The 21,756-nt window shown below is 39.8% G+C and overlaps 1 protein-coding gene across 2 annotated transcripts in view; it reads left to right on the forward strand.

The window, feature by feature from the left end:
• jade2 (jade family PHD finger 2) overlaps window positions 1-21,756 on the forward strand; it is a 221,814-nt gene that overhangs the window by 188,317 nt on the left and 11,741 nt on the right. Inside the window, exons 12-13 of one of the 2 annotated variants that reach the window (XM_006785027.2) lie at window positions 6,054-6,185; window positions 20,245-20,390. In XM_006785027.2, the coding sequence (XP_006785090.1) occupies window positions 6,054-6,185; window positions 20,245-20,390 (278 nt within the window). The remainder of the gene's footprint in view (window positions 1-6,053; window positions 6,186-20,244; window positions 20,391-21,756) is intronic. The other variant, XM_006785028.2, reaches the window with a different exon arrangement.

Genomic DNA, 21,756 nt, shown 5'->3' on the forward strand with positions numbered 1-21,756 from the left:
TTGGCGTTGTGCTCTTACTGAACTAAGCTTTCACACTCTTCTCTCTGGACACACACAGAGGTCGTCTCAGTGTGAAATCGCTCTCTGGTCTCTCTCAGCTCCATTCATGCATGTCCTGCTCCTCCATGCTAAAGTAACCATGAGGACAGCCTGCTGCTGGCAATGACAACCACACACACACAAGTAACACACGCGCCTTTAAAAAGGTCTATTCTGGATGTTACAGAGCATCTATGATATAATACTGTGTGTATTTTTGATATAAGATCAAATTGAGCGCTCTAAACTAACCCTGTTAGTTGCACAGCTGTATTGAATCATTCAGCCCATCATTTGGCCTGACCCCTTTGGTCCTTACTAAATAAATATCTCAGCAGCTTCTGGATGATAAAAGACTCTGTAGAGACGTGCCCTGAGCTTTCCTCTAACTCCTCCATGAATTTGACATTTGTGGTTCTGAGTGAAATACCTGAACAGCTATTGAACGGAGCGCAAAAGACATTCAATCCAGATGAAAAGTCTCACTCAGGGTAAAATGTAACAAACCTGATATCAATTATGTTTCATGTAGACCCAAAAAATGTTTAAAAAACACCTTAAGTTTACTTTATGCACAAGTTTCTAATAAATGACGCCATAGTGTGTTTATATGTGTATTGCTTATGAACTCATACAGCATTCTCATACAGATGTATGGGATAAATAGCATTATTATGATTAATACATAAGTATTTCTTATCTTAACACAAAGCTCGGTGTACTGTCATGTTTACCAACCAGCTTTAATGGTTGTTTCTTCCTTTATTTAAAAAAATAATCTGTCTTTTGTTTTGTTTTGCTTTGTTTTTTGCAGATTTTCACAGAAAATGTATTTTTTAAATAAAAACGAGGAGGCTGGTTTTAAACTGGTTTTAACGAGGAATTAAAGTTGCTACACTTTGTTCCATTTCCTGCTGCGAACTGCACAACAAGGGTCATCTGGTGGTAAAAAATAAAAAACAACAACAGCTGCTGCTAATAAAAAGTCAGAAGAAGAAAAGAGAAATGCGCTCGCAAAAGAGCTGCTGCTCATTATGCGGCACATAAAAATAATTAAAAACGATAAATTGGGCTTTTCTGTGTTTTTAATTTTCACATTACAATTTTTTTTTTAAATCCGGTAAATTATTTGCTGTACTGTTTAGACAGTCGCTGTAGTTTTCAGATAATCTATTTCGACCATTTCACCCTACAGGGACTGCAGAGCTTTTTAAAACCTCACTATGATCTTGCAGCTGCCACCTGCTGTACTGGTGCATGCATGCGCACACAAGCATGTATATATAAACATGATGCACAGCAGCAGGAGAGTCAGTGAGCCGTGCAGTCAGGACTCTGTTTGTGTAAACAGCGAGAGCCTGTTACAACAAGACATTCCAACATTAAGGGCTCCCCCATGTTATACAATGGGAGGGAGAGATGGAGATCATCGCTGTGCTGTATATGCGAGGCTCACTGAAGTATGACTGCATGGGTCTGCGCCGTTTCCTGGCCTGCTGTGTGTGCAGACATGTGTGTGGAGTGTGCATGTGTTTGTCATTATCTGGTAAATGTAGAACTCGCCAATCCTCTTTCTGTTCAGTTATGGCATCACAAATAACGGGCCTGAAATGATTAGCCAGTTATGAAAACATTTTGATAATCCATTAATCATTAGGGTTGGTTTTTTGTACCGAGCAAAAACACTATCCATTATCTAACTCCAGCTCTGATTATTGCACACAGAATATCTTGAGGGTTTGGGTGGACAAAACAACCAATAATAATATCTCACATTTGGGCAAATTTGCAACAGTTTTTCTTAGGTAATATTATGACTACCAATTAAAAGAGACAATGATAAACCGATAATTAGTTTCAGCCCTAATTGAATTCTCTCAGTATAAGAAAACATATTTTATTGTAATGTATTATTACACCATATTTTTTATGTAAAATTACCGGAAAACCAACAAGCACATACACAGCTTTTCACTTGTTACATTTTTTGTTATTTTTGAATGAGCCCCTGAACCCTTATTTATCTATTTGTGGACCTTGGTGCAACTCCTGCATTCGTCCACAGTCTGAAACGAGCCGTTTTAGATCCGTTTAAGACAGCCTTGTCCTTAATGGCTGTCCCCCACAAGCACAAGGTTTGAATAACAAGTGGGTGGAGCTTCTGTGGTCACAGCCAGGGATGTGCAACCATATTTCTCTATGTCATCATACAGACCCAAGAGTAGAGGAAAACTATTGGACATTCTGGCCATGTTTAATATAAACATCCATCATAGTGACAGTATACAGTATCTAGGCAAGTAAAGAAAAACATGTTAGGTGAATGTCAGACCAAGTGCCCCTCTGACCCTTCAGTGTCTTATTTATTAAACACAGAGCTTCTCACTAAATAATACTTGAATGTTTTTGTTATTATGCACCCGTGGCATTGTTGTCTTCTTAATTCTCTGAGGTCTAAGTCATTCCCAGTGATAATCCAGCCCTGACCCTAACTGTGGGCAATTAGCACAAAAGCATTTTTGTTTTTTTATTTCACTGTTCTTACAGGTTCGGGGAATAAAAGACCAAAGAAAAGAATCATCCTGCCTTACTTGCATTAAAATCTACTTCTTTTTTTTCATATGATCCATTTTGGCTCTTAAATTTAAGGTAGAGTTACCACCCAAGGTAAATAACAAGGGATTTTTACATATGTGTTAAATGTTGTAAATGCCCCATCGTTTTATTTGTCTCTATCATGGCTGGCACCGCATATGAAACACTGGATTGCATTGGCCACCTACGGGTTACACTGTAGGGTCTGCAAAGATTCACTAAAGAAGTCTAAATCAGACATTACACCTGAAAGGGTTAATAAATTGCATTAATAGTTTAGTAGGAATTGTGATATTGTGCCTCACTGAGGATCTTTTTTTCTTTTTGTTTTGTGCATTGTCATTACAAAGAACTAGGCTTCACTTCTTTCTCTTAGAAACATCTATGTCTTCCACACTTTTCAACCTAGAATCAATTTTACCTGATGTTTGCCTGAGTAAATGCGACTGGGCTTGTTGCCTCTGCCTTCTGTGAGGATTTATAGCAGTTGACAGTTTGCAGCAGCTGACTGAAACTACACTGGAAATGAGAATATTGAATATAAAACTTGATTTATCTTTTATTTAGCTCACTTTTTTATTTATCTTCCAGGATTCGTGTTTGACTGATATTTTTGTTAACGTTAAACGTACCCCATGCGGGACTTCACAGAACCCCTGGCAGTACCACCATTTGACAAGCACTGCATTAGACAGTAATACAGTATCTTTCACGGTGTGTACTTATCAGTGTTTCTTGTGTTTCTTGCCATGCTCCCTGCTGAAGGGAGTGAGCGAGGTCTCCTAGAGCGAGAGGACAGCTCCCAGCAGGGAGGCGCTCTGCAGGGCTCTGTTACATGCCATAAAGTGTGTGTGTCAGCATGCTCGCAGGCCTTGAAGACTGATACACAACTGATGCATGTGCTTTTTGCACACATAAAATGTGTCTGAATGGGGGGCTAGGCCGTTAGGGAGACTGAAGAACACGCACTGCAATTCTGAACAATCCTAAATAAAATGATAGTTGACAGCAGACCCCCCTGCTGTCCACATCAACCCAGAGGCATTTTGCTTATCAGCAATATCTTGACAATATAAGAATACAAAATGGCTTTTTAACCTGAATCCACTCACGTCGATAACCCCATGACTAGTCTTTGTTTTAACTTTTAGGTTAACTGAGGTAACATCCATCAAGGCCACATGGGTCCACATGGACAGCCTTACCCTGAAACTTCAACTGGAATACTAAACAACCTTTACAACAAGCATTAACATGCGCCACAGTCAGCTGCGGTTTATCAGAGTAGAGCAGAAGTGAAAATGAGCTGTTGAAGATGAACTGTGGCTCCAAACCACTAAACCTCATTAGAAGGGGAGTCACATTTGGCCAAGCTGATAAAAAGGTGTAAACCTGTCACCAGGTCTCATAATAACGCTGTCAAATACAGCAATAAAAACGTGTTACTATAGCTGCATGGCAGTAAAACCGATTAGCAGTGAAGGTTTCTTTTTCTTCACTAAGTGCATTTGGAAGTTTTAAGACAGAGGAGTAAAAACATTGCCTTCTGATAGAGAGATGAGAGAACGAGATGAACTTTTACTTGCTCATAATCAGTCTTCGGGCTGTTTTGTGCACTCACTAACCACCTAGGTACATCTGTTCAACTGCTCGTTAACACTAACATGTAATCAGCCATTCACACGGCAGCGCCGCAGTGCATTTACACATCTAAACATGGTCAAGAACCGCTGAAATTGACACCGCACATAAAAATAGGAAAGAAAGGTCATTTAAGTGGCTTTAAACATGCCATGACTGTTGGAGTATTTCAGACGAGCAACAACTGCATATCAGTAACTGCTGATACGCTGGGATTTTTCCATACAGTCATCTCTAGGATTTACAAATCCTAAAAAAAAAAAAGATATCCAGCAAATAGGAGTTCTGTGGGGTAAAAAGCTGGGGGAGACTACTTCGAGCTGATAAGAAATTACTTTTTACCAAGGTATGCAGATGACCATCTCTCAACACAAAGATGTGGTCTTCTGCTGCTGTAGCCCATCGGCAGCAGAAGACCACACTGGGAGGCTACAGTTGACAAAGGCTCGTTAAAATTAGACAATAGAAGAAAATATTGCCAAGTCTGATGGCATTAAGATGGTAGAGTTAGAAGTTAGTTTAATTAGCATGAAATCATGGACCCATCCTGCCTTGCTTCACACAGTTAACCACGGTTACACACGGTTTTGGGCATCCTAGTACCAACTTGTTTAAATTCCACAACCCAGTGTTGTGGTTGACCTCATGGCTGCTTTCGATCAAAACGTGCGCCATTCACAAAGTTCAGATCATCTAAAACTAGTTTCTTAAACATGACATTGAGTTAACCGTACTCAAATGGCCTCCACAGTTATCAGTCAAATAGAGCACCTTATGAATGCGGGGTAACGAGAGATTTGCATCAATGTGCAATGACAAATCTGCAGCAACTGTGTGATGGGATGTTGGAATGTTTCCAGCAGAAATGATTAATTAAGGTAGTTCTGAAGGCTAAAGTTGGCCCAATGCGTTATTAACGAGATATACCTAATAAAGTGTCCAGTGAGTTTAGTTAGGGAGCTACTGTGTCTGAGGAAGGGCATGCTTGTCTAAACTATCAGTAAATCACTGGTCCCTGAATGGGTTGTAGGGAGTTTCCGCTTGTTTTAGTTGTCCTGTCAGGATCAAACTTCTATCATTTTTGTTCAGTCTCAAAAAACAGAATTCTTGGTGTGCAGGCGGCTGTTTTCTCTCAAAAAGCTCTGCTTTCTTAGCACCAAACAGCAGAAAGACGCTATCAGCAGCTACCTCAAACACAGTGGAGCTTTATGGAGCTTAAGAGCTTCGTATTTCCCAGAAGAGTCAGCAGAGACCAAAAACAGCAAAAAGAGAGAATATTTGAGTTATGTCTGACACTACTGAATGATAATATTGCTCTTTGAAGGCTACTTTTCTTAAACGGTGAGGGCAAAATGTACTTCTCAAGGGCCTGTTTTACACTTTGCCAAACTTTTCCCAATATAACGTTTTCTGTTTTTTTGTTCTTCCTTCAGAAATTATTCGTCTCATAAACTACAAGGAGCTCCCTCTGTAAAACTAATTTTACTTGAAATTGAAATAATATTGGAGTCATGCAGTAATTTTTAAATTATATAAAACAAAGAAATACAGCTTTCTTTTTTTATTCTTATCAATTGTTCAAATAAGGACAAACATGCTCTTAATTATGTATCTTTTTGCACTATTTTCTCCAACTTGAATGTTCGCTTTCTTACTCAAACTGCACCTGAAAAGAAGACGTTCCCCAAGCTCAGTGACACTTTTTGGCTAAATCAAGCTTAAATTGAATAAATCAACTAAATCCTTAAAATGGGCCTGTCTTCTGTGTCTCCCTGCAGAGAAAACCCAGAAGGGAGAAAAGAGGAAGCAGAATGGAGTGAAGGATAAAGGGAAGGAGAGAAGGAAGAATAGTCCTGAGAAGAAAAAGGAGAGATGGAAGTCAGAGAACGGCTCCATGCTTAAAGAGCTAGGTACATTGTGTGTGCGTGGGTGGGTGGCTGCGTTTCCTGCAGTGTTTGCAGTTTTTCCAAACTACACGTCATTGGCTGAACCTGTGTGTGTGTCTGTGTGTGTGTTTGTGCATTTGTATAAAAAGGTGCCCACAGTTTTGTAGCCTTGATGCTTGATATACAATCCCTTAGTGCAAAACACCAAGACCTTACAAAAACTGAAAATCTAAGGATATTACAGTTACACTTTGCCCTATAAACACACTATTAGATGATTTTGTCTTGAATAAATTATTTATCCGCCACATTAGCATCCTCTCCACACTCTGTGTGTGTGTGTTATTTTGCCTTTTTTTTAAATTTTATTTTACAAACTTCATGCCTCCATCACGCCTTTTCCGTGATAGCTGCTGATCAGCTGGCAGATCCGATGGCAAAATCTTTAATAGAAGCTGACAGCAGGTCTAATATGATCCATCAATCTCTGGGCAGCGTAACGTCACTCACAGAGAGAGGGGGAGAAATTAAGAAGCACAGTGTGGTGTAGGGATACACGACGACTGTTTTTTAAAATCACGTCAAGTCGGCCAAGTAGAGTTTTAGTTATAGAAAAACTAGAAGGACTAGTTATGGTCAGACTGGGAAATGTGGAAATCTGTATGTATAATCATTTATTTGAGAAGTAAGTTTTGGTTGTTGTTGTTTTTTACTGAAACTTTGGAATTTCAGGATGTCCCAAAGAACATTGTCTTAATTTTTTAACAATTTAAACACTTGAAACATGTAAACGTTGCCACCTCACAGTAAAAAGCTTCTGGTTTTGAATCCACCGGCCAGTACAACCTAAACAGCCCTTCCTTCATGTGTGTAGATATGCAGGTTGGTGTATGTAGGTTGGTACATAATGAGTCCACTTAAATTTTTTGTCTCTTACAATGGGGGACTGTGTATAAAAATGGCAGCTTAGGAATTACTAAGCAATTAATGCAAAATTGCTACAAATGTCAGGATATTTGGTGATTCTAAGTGATTCATAGGTGTAAATGTAATCGTGCATGATTGTCGGTGTCTATGTTGGCTCTGTGACAAACTGGTGACCCTTCCAATGATGTACCACACCTGTCACCAAGGGACAGACTCCAGCTTCACCGTGAGCTTGATTTGGACAAACAGTTAAAAAAATGGATGGATGGATGGCAAAAGACAGAAAACAATTCCACAGATAGAATAAAAAAGGCCAATCATCGAGACTTTAAGTGGTGCTGTAAAAAGAAGGTTTAAAACTGGTGACGTCTACGGTGGGACTCTTTAACTCTTTGCATCAGCTGTAAATTCAGGTTACGTACATTTTTCAAAGCCATTAAAGAGCAACTTGCATCACTTGGCAAAATGTAAAAAACTAAATAAAGCAGGAAAAAATAGACACAGAAATGATGGTGAAACTAAAAAGAGTGAACAGCTTCAGTGTGACAGGAGGCCTTTCATCGTTGGGATAAAGATGGAAGATAACGGCTGGCTGCCGTGTCAGATGATCCATCCTTCATATGTGGCTGATTTTTGCAGCCACCTATGATGCTCAGAAGATGGATATTATATGGAAATTGAGCAAGCGGCTTATACAGATTTTTTTTCTCCTAACATTGACAATTTATAGAGCTTTTTCGAGCGCACAGCGAGTCGAAGCGAGTGAGAAGATAAAAGCTCAGTGACTCACTCGAGGACAGTTGAGAGACGTTTGATGGACACGCTGGCGGCTCTGGTGATTGAATCTGGAGCTTTTAAGTTGTCAACACAAGACAAGCCACCTGCCTGACTATTGAGGTGCAAATTAACATTTCAATGCGCTGACATGCATATAAAAGTCAAAAAAGATACTCTACTCTAAAACAGTTTGTCCATCACTAAGCAGCAAGAGAAGGTTTTATTTCTTCTGAGTAGGAGAGACAGGCTTAGCTTCGAGGAGGCTATGAGTCAGTGTATAACTGTCGTGTGTGTGTGTGTGTGTGTGTGTGTAAATTTCTTAGGAAATAATCCAGGTTCTTGTTAGCCCCAGTAGAAATATGTTGATTGATGTGTTAAATCAGGGGTGCAGACACCAAAGCCTCTCTGTTCAGAAACATGGGAGCTTCATATTTTAAGCTGAGTATTTACCCATCTGTTCACGTCCATCTATTATCATGGCTTGCTTTTAAAAGTTGGCACAAACGACTGCAGCATCTCTGCTGCGCTGCTAAAGTCACATTTCCTGACATTTCGAAAACATCATCAGGTTACTTTTCTCAATGCTGCGTCTTCATGGGACAGTAGCACTGCGACAGTTTGATGAGAGCTGGTGCTGTCAGAGCACGCCGTCAGAATCAAACGCAGAGTTTCCTCCTGTTTCAGGTTTTGTCTTTCAAATTATCGCTTTTATCTCGGAAATGTTTTGCTCCAGAATTCCATAACTCTCAGAAGCCATTTGAAAAAGGTGACAACCATGCATGTTGAATGGTCTTAACATGACAAAATCAAATAAGAGTATATATTTGGAATCCTTTGTGTCGACAGTGATTATTATTGAATGGACTGGGGGTTTTTTGTCTTTAAATGTGCTATAAGCAAATAAGACAAAATTTATTTTCTAATCTAGATTGTATGCCAACACCTTTAACCACTCCTATGAGCAAATTACTTGTTTTTCACACATGCACTGCAGCTCTGAAGTTTTCTTAGACCAGGGGTGCCCAACCCCAGTCCTCGAGAGCTACTGTCCTGCAGTTTTTAGATACATCTCTACTCCCAACACAGCTGAATCAGATAGTTGGATTACCTCTTCGGCATGCCATCAAGTCTGGCAAAGGCCTGATAACGAAGTATTCATTTGATTCAGGTGTGCTGGAGCAAGGACGCATCTAAAAGCTGCAGAGCAGTAGCTCTCGAGGACTGGGATCGGGCACCCCTGGTCTAGACATTACCTGATGGAGATGCATGTCAGAACATATACTTTAGACTTCAGAGGGAGACAAAGTTACAGATGGTTTGGAAATGTGCAGAGGAGGGATAGTGAATATAGTAGATAAAGGATGCTGGACATGGAGATACCAGGCAGGAAGAGAAGAGGAAGACTGCAGAAAAGATTCATGGATATAGTGAAGAAGGACTTGCAGAGGGTTGGTGTGACAGAGAAGATGCTGAGGATAGGGTGAGATGGAGGTAGATGAACTTCTCACAGTGAGAGAGTGGATTACACATCCTTCCTTCTGCAGACTCTTCTCAGGCAGAAGCCTCACTTACACCCAACTGTTTCCAGCAGTAATACAGCTGATGCAAACCTTCTTCTGATGTGTGCTACATTTGAAAAGAGGGGAACATCAGGCAGCGACTTGATTCTGCCAAGATCGCCTGGAGTTCATGTGTGAAAATGGCTTAGTTTTATTATTTAAACTGCACCATATTGTCATTCTTTCCACTCACCAGTGCCCGGAAAGAGGATTTGCAGTTGTTGACAAATACACTTGTAAACACAAATGTCAACTACCTTGAAGGGTGCTATAAACCATTCTGCAAATATTTATATAGTGCTTATAAATAGGAAGACTTGAGTAAAGTGTTTGCAGAGAAGCGAAAAGACCTCAATTTCAGGGGAAAAAAATTACTGACACATCAATAAAGTCTTTTTTTTTTTTAATTGTGTAAGAAAAGAAAAAAAATTAACACGCAAAAAGTGAACACACGAGTTCTGACATCCTATATGTTTGCGTGGGTGTCTAGAAACAAAAACAAAGCCTTCTGTATCTTCAGGCCACCTCTAAAAACAAGCTGCTGTGCTCTAAATAGCTTCTATATGTAGGACATCAAGTAGGTGGCTTGGTAGCCTTATGTAACCCTTGTTTTTGTGTACCCAGATCTAAAGATTTGTGAACATTGCTGCATTCCATAAAAAGCTGTGGGCTGCTCAGACAGTCACTGTACCTGATAAATATCTGAGAGCCTAAATGAAAATGAGTTCTAATTAGACGACTAATTGTGCGCTCTAATTTGTCGTCCTTTCATCTGAGTTTTTTACGTGCCCGAAAGCAACTCGCGTAGGGGACGGATAGGCACGGGTCTGCGTACGACGGCCAAGACACGCGAAACGCATTAAAAAAATACATAAACGGGAGATCTCAGCACGCTGGCAGCGGCACTAAAGCAACACGTAAAACGCAGAGAGCTCGCTTCCTTCCTCTGATCTCAGAAAACGAACATGACAGAAAGTTGCTGAAAGCTATGAAAACCAGCCGACAAAGATTTCACGCTGTCATCAAAGGATGAAACCTGAAGCTGCTCTGTTGATAACAAAATGGGCTCTGGCTCTGAGGGATTAAAGCTTCTTTTTTTTTTTGGTAGGAATTATATACAGCCAAGCTTAACCTCACTCTACTGTTATAACATTTCTGTATCATAAAATTCATATATACGTCCACAAAGATTCAGGTTCCACTGTGAGGCTCCTGTGTGTGACAGCTGCAGGCTTGACTTCTGAGAAGCGCATTGCAGTAAAGAGTGTTTTGTGTCTTAGTATCAGTAGATTTAACTCTTCAGAAAACTCAAAATAGGCCACCTTTCCTAACCTTCCCTCCAAAGTCAGTTTCACATTTTAGCAACACGAGTTTCTTTCAGTAGTTTTGCCAGCGTTACTTTTGCTAATTCTAACCGATTCTTGATTCAGTAAACGGAAAAGGCGGGGCTGCTTTTGATAGCCCTCGTACGCTGAAGCCCCTCGGTATTAAACTAGTCACTTTGGTTTTAATTCAACCAAATTGCTTATGTTACTGACAAAACAGATTTTTTACTTTAAAGCCAGTAAAATTGTAGTAATGACGAAAACTGCAACCTTAAAATTTCACATTTGCATGCTTTGTCGTGCCGTTTTTTACTACACTCTCTCAACAGCAGAGAACTAATTCGTATCCAAGCAAATGCAGGCCTTTGAAAGGTGAGTTGACTGATCCTAGTAGTTACCACTAATCAGAGCGAACACTGTGTGCTGTTGCTGCAGTTTAGCCTTCACTTTACTAATGTTGATCTCTGGGTGACGACATACAGCTTTCTACTGTAGAGTTATTTAATTATTAAAACCTTTACACACCCTAGGATTAAACCTGCTATCCGAGTGCTGCACTGCACCCTGTGCCACTGCCAAGGGAGGTCACGTGATCGGTTCAGTTTGTGTCTGTTAGCAACATTACTGGAAAAACTTAACGATAGATATTAGACGTGTGGCTTGGCCCAACTAAGAAGTCATTAACTTGTGAAGTTGATGCACAAACTTTTGTCTTGATGCGCGCTCAGAAATACTGGAGAGTTGTTTCTGTTATCTGGAGGTGGCGTTTTCAGTGGGAGAAACGTTTCATCACTCATCCAAGTAACTTCCTCAGACTCAGCTGAATAATTCAGAATCGTTGGAGACTGCAGAAGTCGCTTGGATGAGTGACGAAACGTTTCTACCGCCAAAAACGTTACAGTCAGGATTCTTTACCGATGCAAGTTTGGGCAATTTTTAATCCTTTGCATGCTCTCCTCCCAAATACATGTCAGTACAAAACAATAGGAATACACTGCTCTCAAGAGAATATCACAAACTGATCTACCTTCAGATACACTTTTGAGACTAAGTTTATGGATGGCTGTAGCAGAGATATGCAGTCTTGAAGTGCTCTTGTTAACATTGTTGGGGAGATTTTTTAATTTAGTTACATTTGAGTTTTATAAATTCTTTATAACTGTGATATGATTTTTCTTCACCCTCGTGAAGATTTAGTTTTTTCCTTTAGGTTTTGTGCTTAATACCCCAGTGGAGCACAAAACCAAAGGTTTGGGAAGATATTATCTTCTGTTTTTGATTTTCATTAACTTCTCCAGCTGTTAGATCCATGTGAAAAAATACTGAAGAGAATCTGTATACTTTTATATGAACAAGCAAATATTTGATCCTCTTTGATCCATTGCCTACCGACTGCAAACGCTGTACTGTGTTGACCAGTGAGGTGCCAGCTGTGTCTGTCTGCCATTTGGTGCTGAGCGGGTAGTGCACTGTGGGTTTTAAGAGCTTTTTCAAAGAAGAGAGGTACCTGCTGCAGCTGAAAACACCACTGTAAGAGCAACAAGAGTGAAATGAACCCATGCAGTCATCACTCAGTAAAAGGCTCCATAAAGCTGAGGGAAGCAGAGCCACAGACCCTCTCCCGTTGTCTTCATATTGGTATTTGATTGATTGGTAGTATCGATTTCCACTGGTAGAGCTGTTTGCATATTTTGAACTGCACTGTTAAAGGTTTACGGTGGACTGACTTCAACTTACAGTAGGACGTCGGTTGGTTTGAAGGTATACAATTCATCTGCGTCATATCATACATAGCTTGTTTTTTGGGGTTTTTTACCGATCCCAAAGCCCAGTTTTAAAAATGGCATTGTTATTAAGGACTGTCATTGGCTCACTAAGGTTTAGGGGCGGAGTCCAGCCATCCAAGTCCATTACGAGGCTACATATATACTCAGAAAACTGGAGTCAGTTTCCCTACAGATACTTTAAAACAGCACAACCATCATTTTATATTAGAAATATAAAATTTGATCATTCTTGAGATTTATCAGCAATTAAAAAAGAATAACTAAGAAGAACCATTAAAGCATTTTTTAATTAAAAGTTATTAGTGTAAATGACATGGAGCTGCTCCATACTTTCACAAGGCATACCACTGCTTAGAGGTATTTTACTCAGCAGTAATTTAATCACGAGAAAATACAGAGTCGTGTTGAGTTTTTGGTTATATTTGACTGAATATTAATTGTTTAATAAATTTTTTTTTGACTTCAGGGATACAAATATAAAATATGACAACTACATACCTGTGGTTTGTGTAGTCCAACGTAGGATGGTGCACGGCTTAGTTTTCACATCACATTTTAATCCTTTTTGGGTGGTTGTCAGGCGGTTGCTAAATGCATTGTATCTCTGTTCATTTACAACCTGACCAACTAACCGCAGGTGGCTAAAATAAATATGTTGTGGATTAGTTACTGAATTCTTCGATTTTTTTCATGTGAAACGTGAGGTGAACTTTGCACATATGGGGTGATTTTACTGTCATGAGCATCAGTTATTAATCTGATCACACAATTTTTAGGCATATGCAGTGTAAAAACTACAGTGGGTCCAGCATGTCCATCATCGTGTGTATTTGCACCTCACAGTCCAGTATCTAATCTGGCAGAGATGTTTTTCACCCACACACACAGTGACTATCAGCAGTGACGCAGGACTGTCTCTCATTTCCTTATTTAACCAGAGCTGAGCATCGCAGAGCCGGCAGTCGAAGTGAATGTGATCAATAAACAGGCAGATAATAACACGGGGCACAAGAGCAGTTTGGCTGTGCTTACTTGCTTCCTTTTCTGAGATTATCTCCATCCTTTTTTGTTTATCTCTCCTTTTTCCCCACTCATCTGTTACAGTTATTCTTTATACTGAATCTCCCTCCTCTCTCTCTCTCCCTGGCTCTGTTGTTATGAAACTCCCTCTTTCTGTTTATCTTCTCTCCTGCCTTTCTCGGTTTTTCCACCCGACTGCTGAGGGATAAGGACTGCAACTTGATGTTGAATACTAGCTGGGAAATCATAGCTCGAATCGTCTTTCCACGATAAACAAGTCCTTCTGTATATATGGTGTGCTTCTGTTGTTTGCAACTGTAACATTTGTCTGCATTTGTGTGTCTATGTGCGCCTTCTTCTGTCAACCCGCTCTATATATCATTCTCAGCGTGTCGTCTCTGTGTTTGTCTATGCGTGTCGTATGTGTTCATATCTCACTGTCTCTGTGTGTGCGTGTGTGTTTGTGTGTTTGTGTGTCCGGCCATCTGTTCTCTGTCGGGTCTGGTCCTGACTCTCAGGGCTTTGTCTTCCTCTCTCTCTGTTCTGGGATCAAGATGACAGACGTGTATCATAACTCCTTCTCAGATGTGCTGTCCCCTATCCGCACTGTTTATTAGTCAGGCCCAGAGGCTAGTGATGATTAGAAAAAGGAAAATTGCTTTGAGTTGTTTCTAATGTTCCCCACGGGTGCTGAGGAATTTCATCTTAAAAGGGAACCTAGCACGTTCATTCTCAGCTTCCTTTTTTTAAAATCATGAGCTCCATTAGAGTAGCTATGAAGTTCACAATCAACCGTATTTATCTTGTATTGTGCTCAGTTCATTCTCCGCCTTGAGCCAGCTCTGTTCCCCCACCCTGTAAGCGAACTTTCTTCTGATAGGCTGCCCCTCGTCAACAAAAGCTTCGAACGGCAGGTGGGATGGACTTCAGAGCTACGCGTCTGAATTGATCGCATTAAGGATGTTCACACTCGCTGACATCATACAGAGCCAAGAGTAGAAAAAAAATCTGAATTCAAGCGCTAAGTAGTTTTTCACGTTTAATGTGAACATCCAACATTGTTTATAATTCAAAGCTACATGTTTGATTCCAAACATGTAACTTTGTTTGGAATCAAACAAAGTTATGGATTTATAAAATCGATTATTTTATAAATCGATTTTATGATTTATAAAATAGTATACAAATAGTAGAGCCAAACTAATATATGATTTTTTAAGACCGATATCAGTATTTGGTGATTGAAAAATCCAATACTGGGACAGTTTAAGTTTTTCTTTCAGACACTGAAAATAAAAATAAATAAATGTCCTCGTTATGTGTGGGAATTTATTTAGTTGTTTACTTGATTCTGCTCAGATTACCTGATCGTGGCCTCGAAAACCCAGTGTTACTTACAGGGAGTTTCATAGCGCCCTCTGGTGGACAAGTTGCAAAACATGAACACTCACAAAATCATTGAAGGGTGTTTCTCCCGTCTCTTCTTTACTTTTTTAAATGTCATTTTTTCAGATGTGAATAAAGTCGATGCCTTTAGATATCAAATACCAGTAATAGGACCAGATGAGAACATTGGTCTGCAATGCCTTAGTTACAGTGACTTTAAAAGAGCTTTAAAAGGCTTTTAGATTTAACAAAACCTTGAATAAAAATAAACGAAACCACATTGCTGAAAATATTAAAAACATGCTCTCTGTTTATTAAATAACAGTTTATTAAATAGTGGATCATAAAAGCAAGGTTAACCTTTCTGAGAATCTCTTGTGTTTCTCTTTACTTGGAAATTTGAGAACGAAGATTTCACAGCAGAGAGAGAAACAAATAGGTTATCTTAAAACATTCCAGTAATTGGTTTGTGCCTTCTGACGACAGCTCTAACGAAACAAGATGCCTTTTGGTCACAAAGATAATGAGGCCAACAGTAATGTGTGAGATGAATTTGCTTTTGGACAAATTGGTAGCACAGAGTGAAAAAAGAAGAAATGGTAGGCAACAACAAAAGATTTTATTCTAGTTCCCATTATTGTGTCCCTTTATTTGACTTCACTCCTTAATTAGGAAAATGTATTTCTGATTTTTAAAGTCTGAAAGAAAGACATCAGTACGGTCAACACAGTTGCGTAAACTAGAATACACACAGAAAAATACGTACATTGTACATTCAACAAAATACAAAGACAACCAAAACGTATAAACATCAGTGGCAACAGAGCCTGAAACATCAATAAAACCCTGTCTTATGCCAGAAGCAAGCTATTTCAGGCAGCCTGAACTAACTGGAATGTAACCTAGCAACTGAAGCCATTTGTAATCACATTTTGTACCAAGTTCTGGACATTTATATGTAAAAACTACTCCTAGCATTGCTACGTTTAGCAAACTAACCCAACACTATGTGTTTGCAACGTTATACATGACACAAAGTGCTGCACATCAAAGACGAGCATATTAGTTACAGGAGCATCTTTTCGCTCTGTCTTTCTTATGTACTGGCTCTGGTCTTCGCCCTATCCTGCTGCTGGTGTGCCCCTTACCCTGTATTGCATTAGCTAGCACTAGCTGGCAATTCTTGTTGTTCTGTGTGCCATAAGACAGCCTAGTGTTTACTAACTCCAACACCATGTTTTCTTTAGCATTAGCTTGCAAAAGTACCAGGAAAAGAAATATTTCCTTGTCATTAGCTTTACTGCAGCATCAGCTAATTACTTGACTGTACCAAAAAAAGAAGAAGGTGGAAACAGTGTTGCAATTTGGTTTAAATGACAAAGTGTTGCTATTAGTAGGTTTCTCATGGAAATCTGTTTGAGGACTTTATCTTCCCTGTCTCCTTAAACAGCAAATAAAACAATTTTATGTTTATTTATACTCGTGTTTATATCTAAAGGTTCCCTTTCCTGATGTTACCATGATGATCCAAAACATATGCATAGGAAACGAAAGGAAGATCTCTAGCGTCGGCGAACATTTTTAACTGGGGTTTGATTCGCAGACATTTATTAACATTTTTTCTTTATCACATGCAAAGCAACAACAGGAAAATACTAAATAAAATAAGGTAATAAACAGGGCAGATTGTGCTTAACTGAGAGATGCTGAGGAAAAACCTGGATAAATGTGAAAAACATGTCCTGAAAAAACAAAGACATTGCATAATCAGTTTTTTTTATACATGCCACAACTGCCACCTTAAGATGATACACAGAAATACTGCAGACAGAACTCAGACCCAACAACAAGCTATAAGTTAGACATGAAAAATTGTTCCCAGATAAGTCTGTACGATGTCATAAGGCATATAAACTAAACCAGATTTCTGTCTAGTATGCAATAGAATGGATTTGTGTTAAATAATCACATCTAAACAAATCATGTTGTACATGGATGTTGTACCTGACCGAACTGGACATAGTAACAGGGTGGCATGTTTATGTTGGTCTCCTGATTTCCTCTCTCTGAACTCTGCTCATTTCCCTTCTGCTCCATCACCCCTCCCTGTCTTCTTCACACTTCTTCACTGTCTCCCCCCCCCCCCTTCCCGTCACCTATTCCCTCCCTCTGAGCTCTCTCAATTCCTGCAGAGACATGCTGCGTCATGGAAACTACCAGCTCAGTGTGTGCGTGTCTGTGTGTGTGTGTGTGTGTGTTAGATAGCTTGTGTTAAAGGCACCCTAACAGCACCTCCTGCTGTCCTGCTTGCCAGATCATTATAAGCAGTGATGATTTACAACGAGGTTGTGAAAATAAAAGAGAAAAAGATGCTCAGATCACAAAAATATCCACATTCATGAGTACTTTTCAGTTAATGCAAAGTTTTGTCTTCATTCTCTGCATTCCTGATGATGTGTATATGGCTGCTATCGATTATTTAGATGCATTTGTTCCCTGAAGACAGTATGACTATTTCCCAGTGCTCTTGGTTGGACTAAATTAGATCAATAAACTTGATTATTTTTATTCACTTGATGCCTACAGAGTCCCTGAAAGGTCATACTTAGATTTTTTTGCGCTTCATTCAACTCACAGTGGAAGTGAGCTCTATTATGATACTGTATATACACCCAAACCTGTACCTGTATTTGATTAAGACAACTACAGACTGTATCATAGGTTATGATTGCAGTCATATTGGTGTCACTGAATGCCTTATGCAATATATGAGTTTTTAAACATTCACTACTAGATAATATCAGATGTTGGTCATTTAAAAAGGAGAACAGGCTCCAAAGGCATCATGTAAAGTGTCACATGAGACTTTCTTACCCTTAACTAGACTCGACTACCACACACTACAGTTCAAGAACGAGAGGAATGTAAAATTCCTTACACAGTAGCAAACTTCATTTTAAGGTTGTTCAAAAGTAATCCAGTATATAATTCTTCACACTGACCACTCTGACTTTCCTTACCGTGTAAATAGAAGGTCGTGTCCAAAATCACACACTACATTGATTAACTAAATGTTGACGTGCATTCTTGTGACAATTTTATACCCAGTATATCTTCCCAGACTGATATATGGCAGGTTATGTTGTGATCAGCAGTCACTTATAAATTAAGCCAAAACACAAGTACCAAAACCTGTAGTTCCACTAGAAGCTGGCTTCGAAAGCAAACAAGTCCCCGTGGACTCCCATGTTCAGTTTTAATCGTGTTAACAGCTAAAAAATAAGATGTTTTGACCTCCATGGATAGTTTTCCCCTTTGTAAGAGCTCACTGGGGGGTGGGTTTTTAATTCTGCTCATCCATCTGGGTGGTAAGTGTCCTGACATAGGCACCTTTAGCAAGTCTGTGTACAAGGTTTCACCTAAACTAATTTGAATTGCTGAATTGGACCTCTCTGCTCTGCAGCCTGTCCAAGATGTTTGCGCTTGGTTTTAGTGATTGAATTTCTAGTATTTTATTAGTTTGTTAATAAATCCTGATTTGTGTATTGGTGTCTGTGTGTTGCCCCCAAACGGTTTATGGCAGCAAATGAAAAATACTGAAGTCTAGTCAAAAGGTGATGTCTATCCTTTATGTGAAATCCATGGTTGCGATGAGTTGCCTTGTTTCCTCTTGTTTGTCTGCCTGTTTTCTTTTGGGCCACTTCTTGATGCAGTGTTTGAGCAATTACCGTCACTTGAACGCTACTTTACACTTAGTGGACTAAATACCACATAATTATAATCACACAACTATAAAATGTTCAGATTCTTTCTGTTTTCCATAATATAATGAGTGAGGCTTTCTGACACTTGCTTGTTCTTTGTGTTGGGTTTGTTTTTATCATCTTTTTAACTGTTAACATTGCGCCACGTCCACCATCCATCTTTCTCCACTTAAATTAAATATTTGACAAGTGAAAGTGTGGGTACATTGTTAAAATGAGTTTGTCTGTGCTTTTATATTAGAGGAAGAAATCCTAAAATGCTGCAGACAGACATGCGGCGCTTTGGCAGCACTTCTCACAGCCCACAATGATAGAAAAGGAGCCATGAAAATCTCCTAATTATACAGACACACATGCAAACACTTAAAAGGAGGGAGCATTGTCTGCAGACTCACACAGATACTGAACACACTCACACTGCACATAATCCAGGCTGAGATAGTCCTGTAAACACACCAGTGTTGGAGAAGTCATTAAACGCATCCTTTTTTTTTTGGCAAGGAGACATCAACTCTATTTTTACTTGGACGTTGTCATCTAATTTAAGTGCTTTGTCTTTGATATTCACGAATTTTGGATGCAAACTTTAAAACACAAAGCAAACGCCTTCATTGGTAATTTTGCTCCAAATCCAAACCATTGTTGTGCTTGCTCTACTTACACATATACAGTGCTGAGAAAGATGATTTGCCTCCTTCCTGATTCCTTAGTTTGAATATTAGACAAATACAAAATGCAGGCTTGAAATTATTATTTCATTTCGTTTAGAAAAACGGGAAAACCCACCAGTCTAACCTACCTGGCCCTGTGTGAGGAAGTCGTTATTGCCCCTCCTTGATGAGTTGACTGTGATTAACTACATTGTTAAATACATTTTGTATGAGTTTAATTTCACTAGCCACACCCAGGCTTCATTACGACCAGACCTGTTGAATCAACGTGCCTGACAGACTGATGATTCAACAGTAAGGAGACTAAGCTCGTTTCACATTTACCAGAAAAACATTTTCATGATCCCCAAAGCTTTAGGGAAAATATTCTGTGGACTGACAAGACAAAAGTTGAACTTTTTGGAAGATTTGTGTCCAACATCGTACCAGCAGTCAAACGTGGTGGTGCTGTGGTAGTGTGATGGCCTGGAGCTGCTTTGCTGCTTCAGGAGCATCACAGTTGCTGTAATCGATGGAGCCATGAATTCTGCTCTGTACCAGAAAATCCTGAAGAAGAATGTCCATCCATCCACTCCTGCCCCGAAGCTTGTGCTCCCTTTGGATATATATGTAACATTACAATAATCTAAAACACATCAGATTGAAAGGAGGTTTTCGATCTTTTACCTTTATTTTCTTATTCATGAAAAATATGCAACACCCCTCACCTGTCTGCTTTGTTTTCTCCCTCCTCTTCCCTTCTGCCTCTTCCCTTCTATTCACTTCTACCAATTTCATCCAATTTTTCTCCCATTTTTCTTGCTTCCTCTTACTCTCCCTTCCTGCACCTCCCCTCTCCCTGCTTATGCCCTCTTCCCCTTTCCTCAGGTTTGTCAAAGTCATTCCCGTTGGACAACTCTTTGTTCGACAGCTGGCTCGCCCAGTCGGTTCAGATCACCGCTGACGACATGCTGAGCCAGTGGGCTCTGGGTGCCCAACATCGGGACAAGAGCGGCAGCCTGCTTTCTGACCAGGTAGGGCTTCAGGAGCAGAGGGCACAGAAGACAATGTGTTAGCAGAGAGAGAGACAGAAAGAATGAAACGCAGCAATGGGTCAGACTGCTGTAGTAAGGACTTAAGCCTTCAGTACAATGGGGTGCTTGCTTTACCAGGTGAACTGCAGCTGTAACATGTTATGATAAGAGATGAATACAACACAAACGTCTTGCTCAATACTTGGAAAAAAAAAAGTGGTTTGCTAATGCAACATTGTGAGTGGACCGTTACATCTTGACCCGAATTCCAGTCCACTTCATCGGTGAACGAAACGAGTGCCAAGGACTTTCCTGTGAAGAGGCCACGCCGACACAAACAGCTACATAAGTAAAAAAGTGAAGCGTTCTTCTTAGTCGAGGAAGGAAAAACGGCTAAAGTGTACAAGAAAATGAAACATACACAGACAAGTTCACTTTTATGCATTAATTCAGTCTAAAACACTCCACGACCAGCGTTTCTTTTCCACATATATTAGGAATCATTTGCTCAGTTTAATTACTTTTTGTTAGTTTCAACTAGAATTGAGCACTGGTACTATTCCTGAATGGTGCTTGTATTAATGGAAAAGTATTTTTTTTAAAAGCAGTCATAAATGAATCTGTGTATATTTTGATCACCATCCTAACACATGAGGGAAGCCACAGTGTTTCCCACAGAACTTTGTTGCATTTGTGTGCACAACTGTGGACATAGGCGAAGCTAATCTGTGCTTTTTTTAAATAATGAACAGATGTGTACATGCATATTTGTGACTATATACATTTTTTTTAAAAACTGAGCAGTAAGCAGCTGCCTCGCCAATAAATTCCTCATCCAGCGGACACATTTCAGCAGCATCGTCTTGGATGTGGCTGGCGTCCCCGCTCAGTGGCCTCTGTGAGCTCAGCAAAGAGGTGCCAGCTCTCCACCTATCCCGGGGTCCAGTCTAACCAGACCCCACGTATCCTGGGTCTGGTTAGACTGGTCCCTCGAACTGACAGGGGATCTGTGGAGCAGGCCAAGGATACCTACTGCAGTCAAAAACAGTGGCGATGAAGATGATCTGATCACAGGAAGAAAGAATCAAGGCTGTAGATTGATGTCAAGGTCTGCCACAACAGCAGCCTGACCAGTTTGAAGGGAAACACTAGTGTGGAAGACCGAAACCACCTGATTGGTAGCAACTCCATTTTTAAACTAAGAAGGCGATAAAGCAGTCACAATGACTCAACTTATGTTGAAACATAAATTCAGATTTAGAAATTAGATTCTAAATTTGTTTTAGACATTAATGTGTACATAAACACCACTATGAAGCCGTTTTTAAAGATTTGTTACTTAAGTGGGAACCAGTAGTTTTAGGGC

This window comes from Neolamprologus brichardi, chromosome 10 (genome assembly GCF_056152115.1).
Source record: "Neolamprologus brichardi isolate AB-2024 chromosome 10, ASM5615211v1, whole genome shotgun sequence".
Taxonomy (NCBI): domain Eukaryota; kingdom Metazoa; phylum Chordata; class Actinopteri; order Cichliformes; family Cichlidae; genus Neolamprologus; species Neolamprologus brichardi.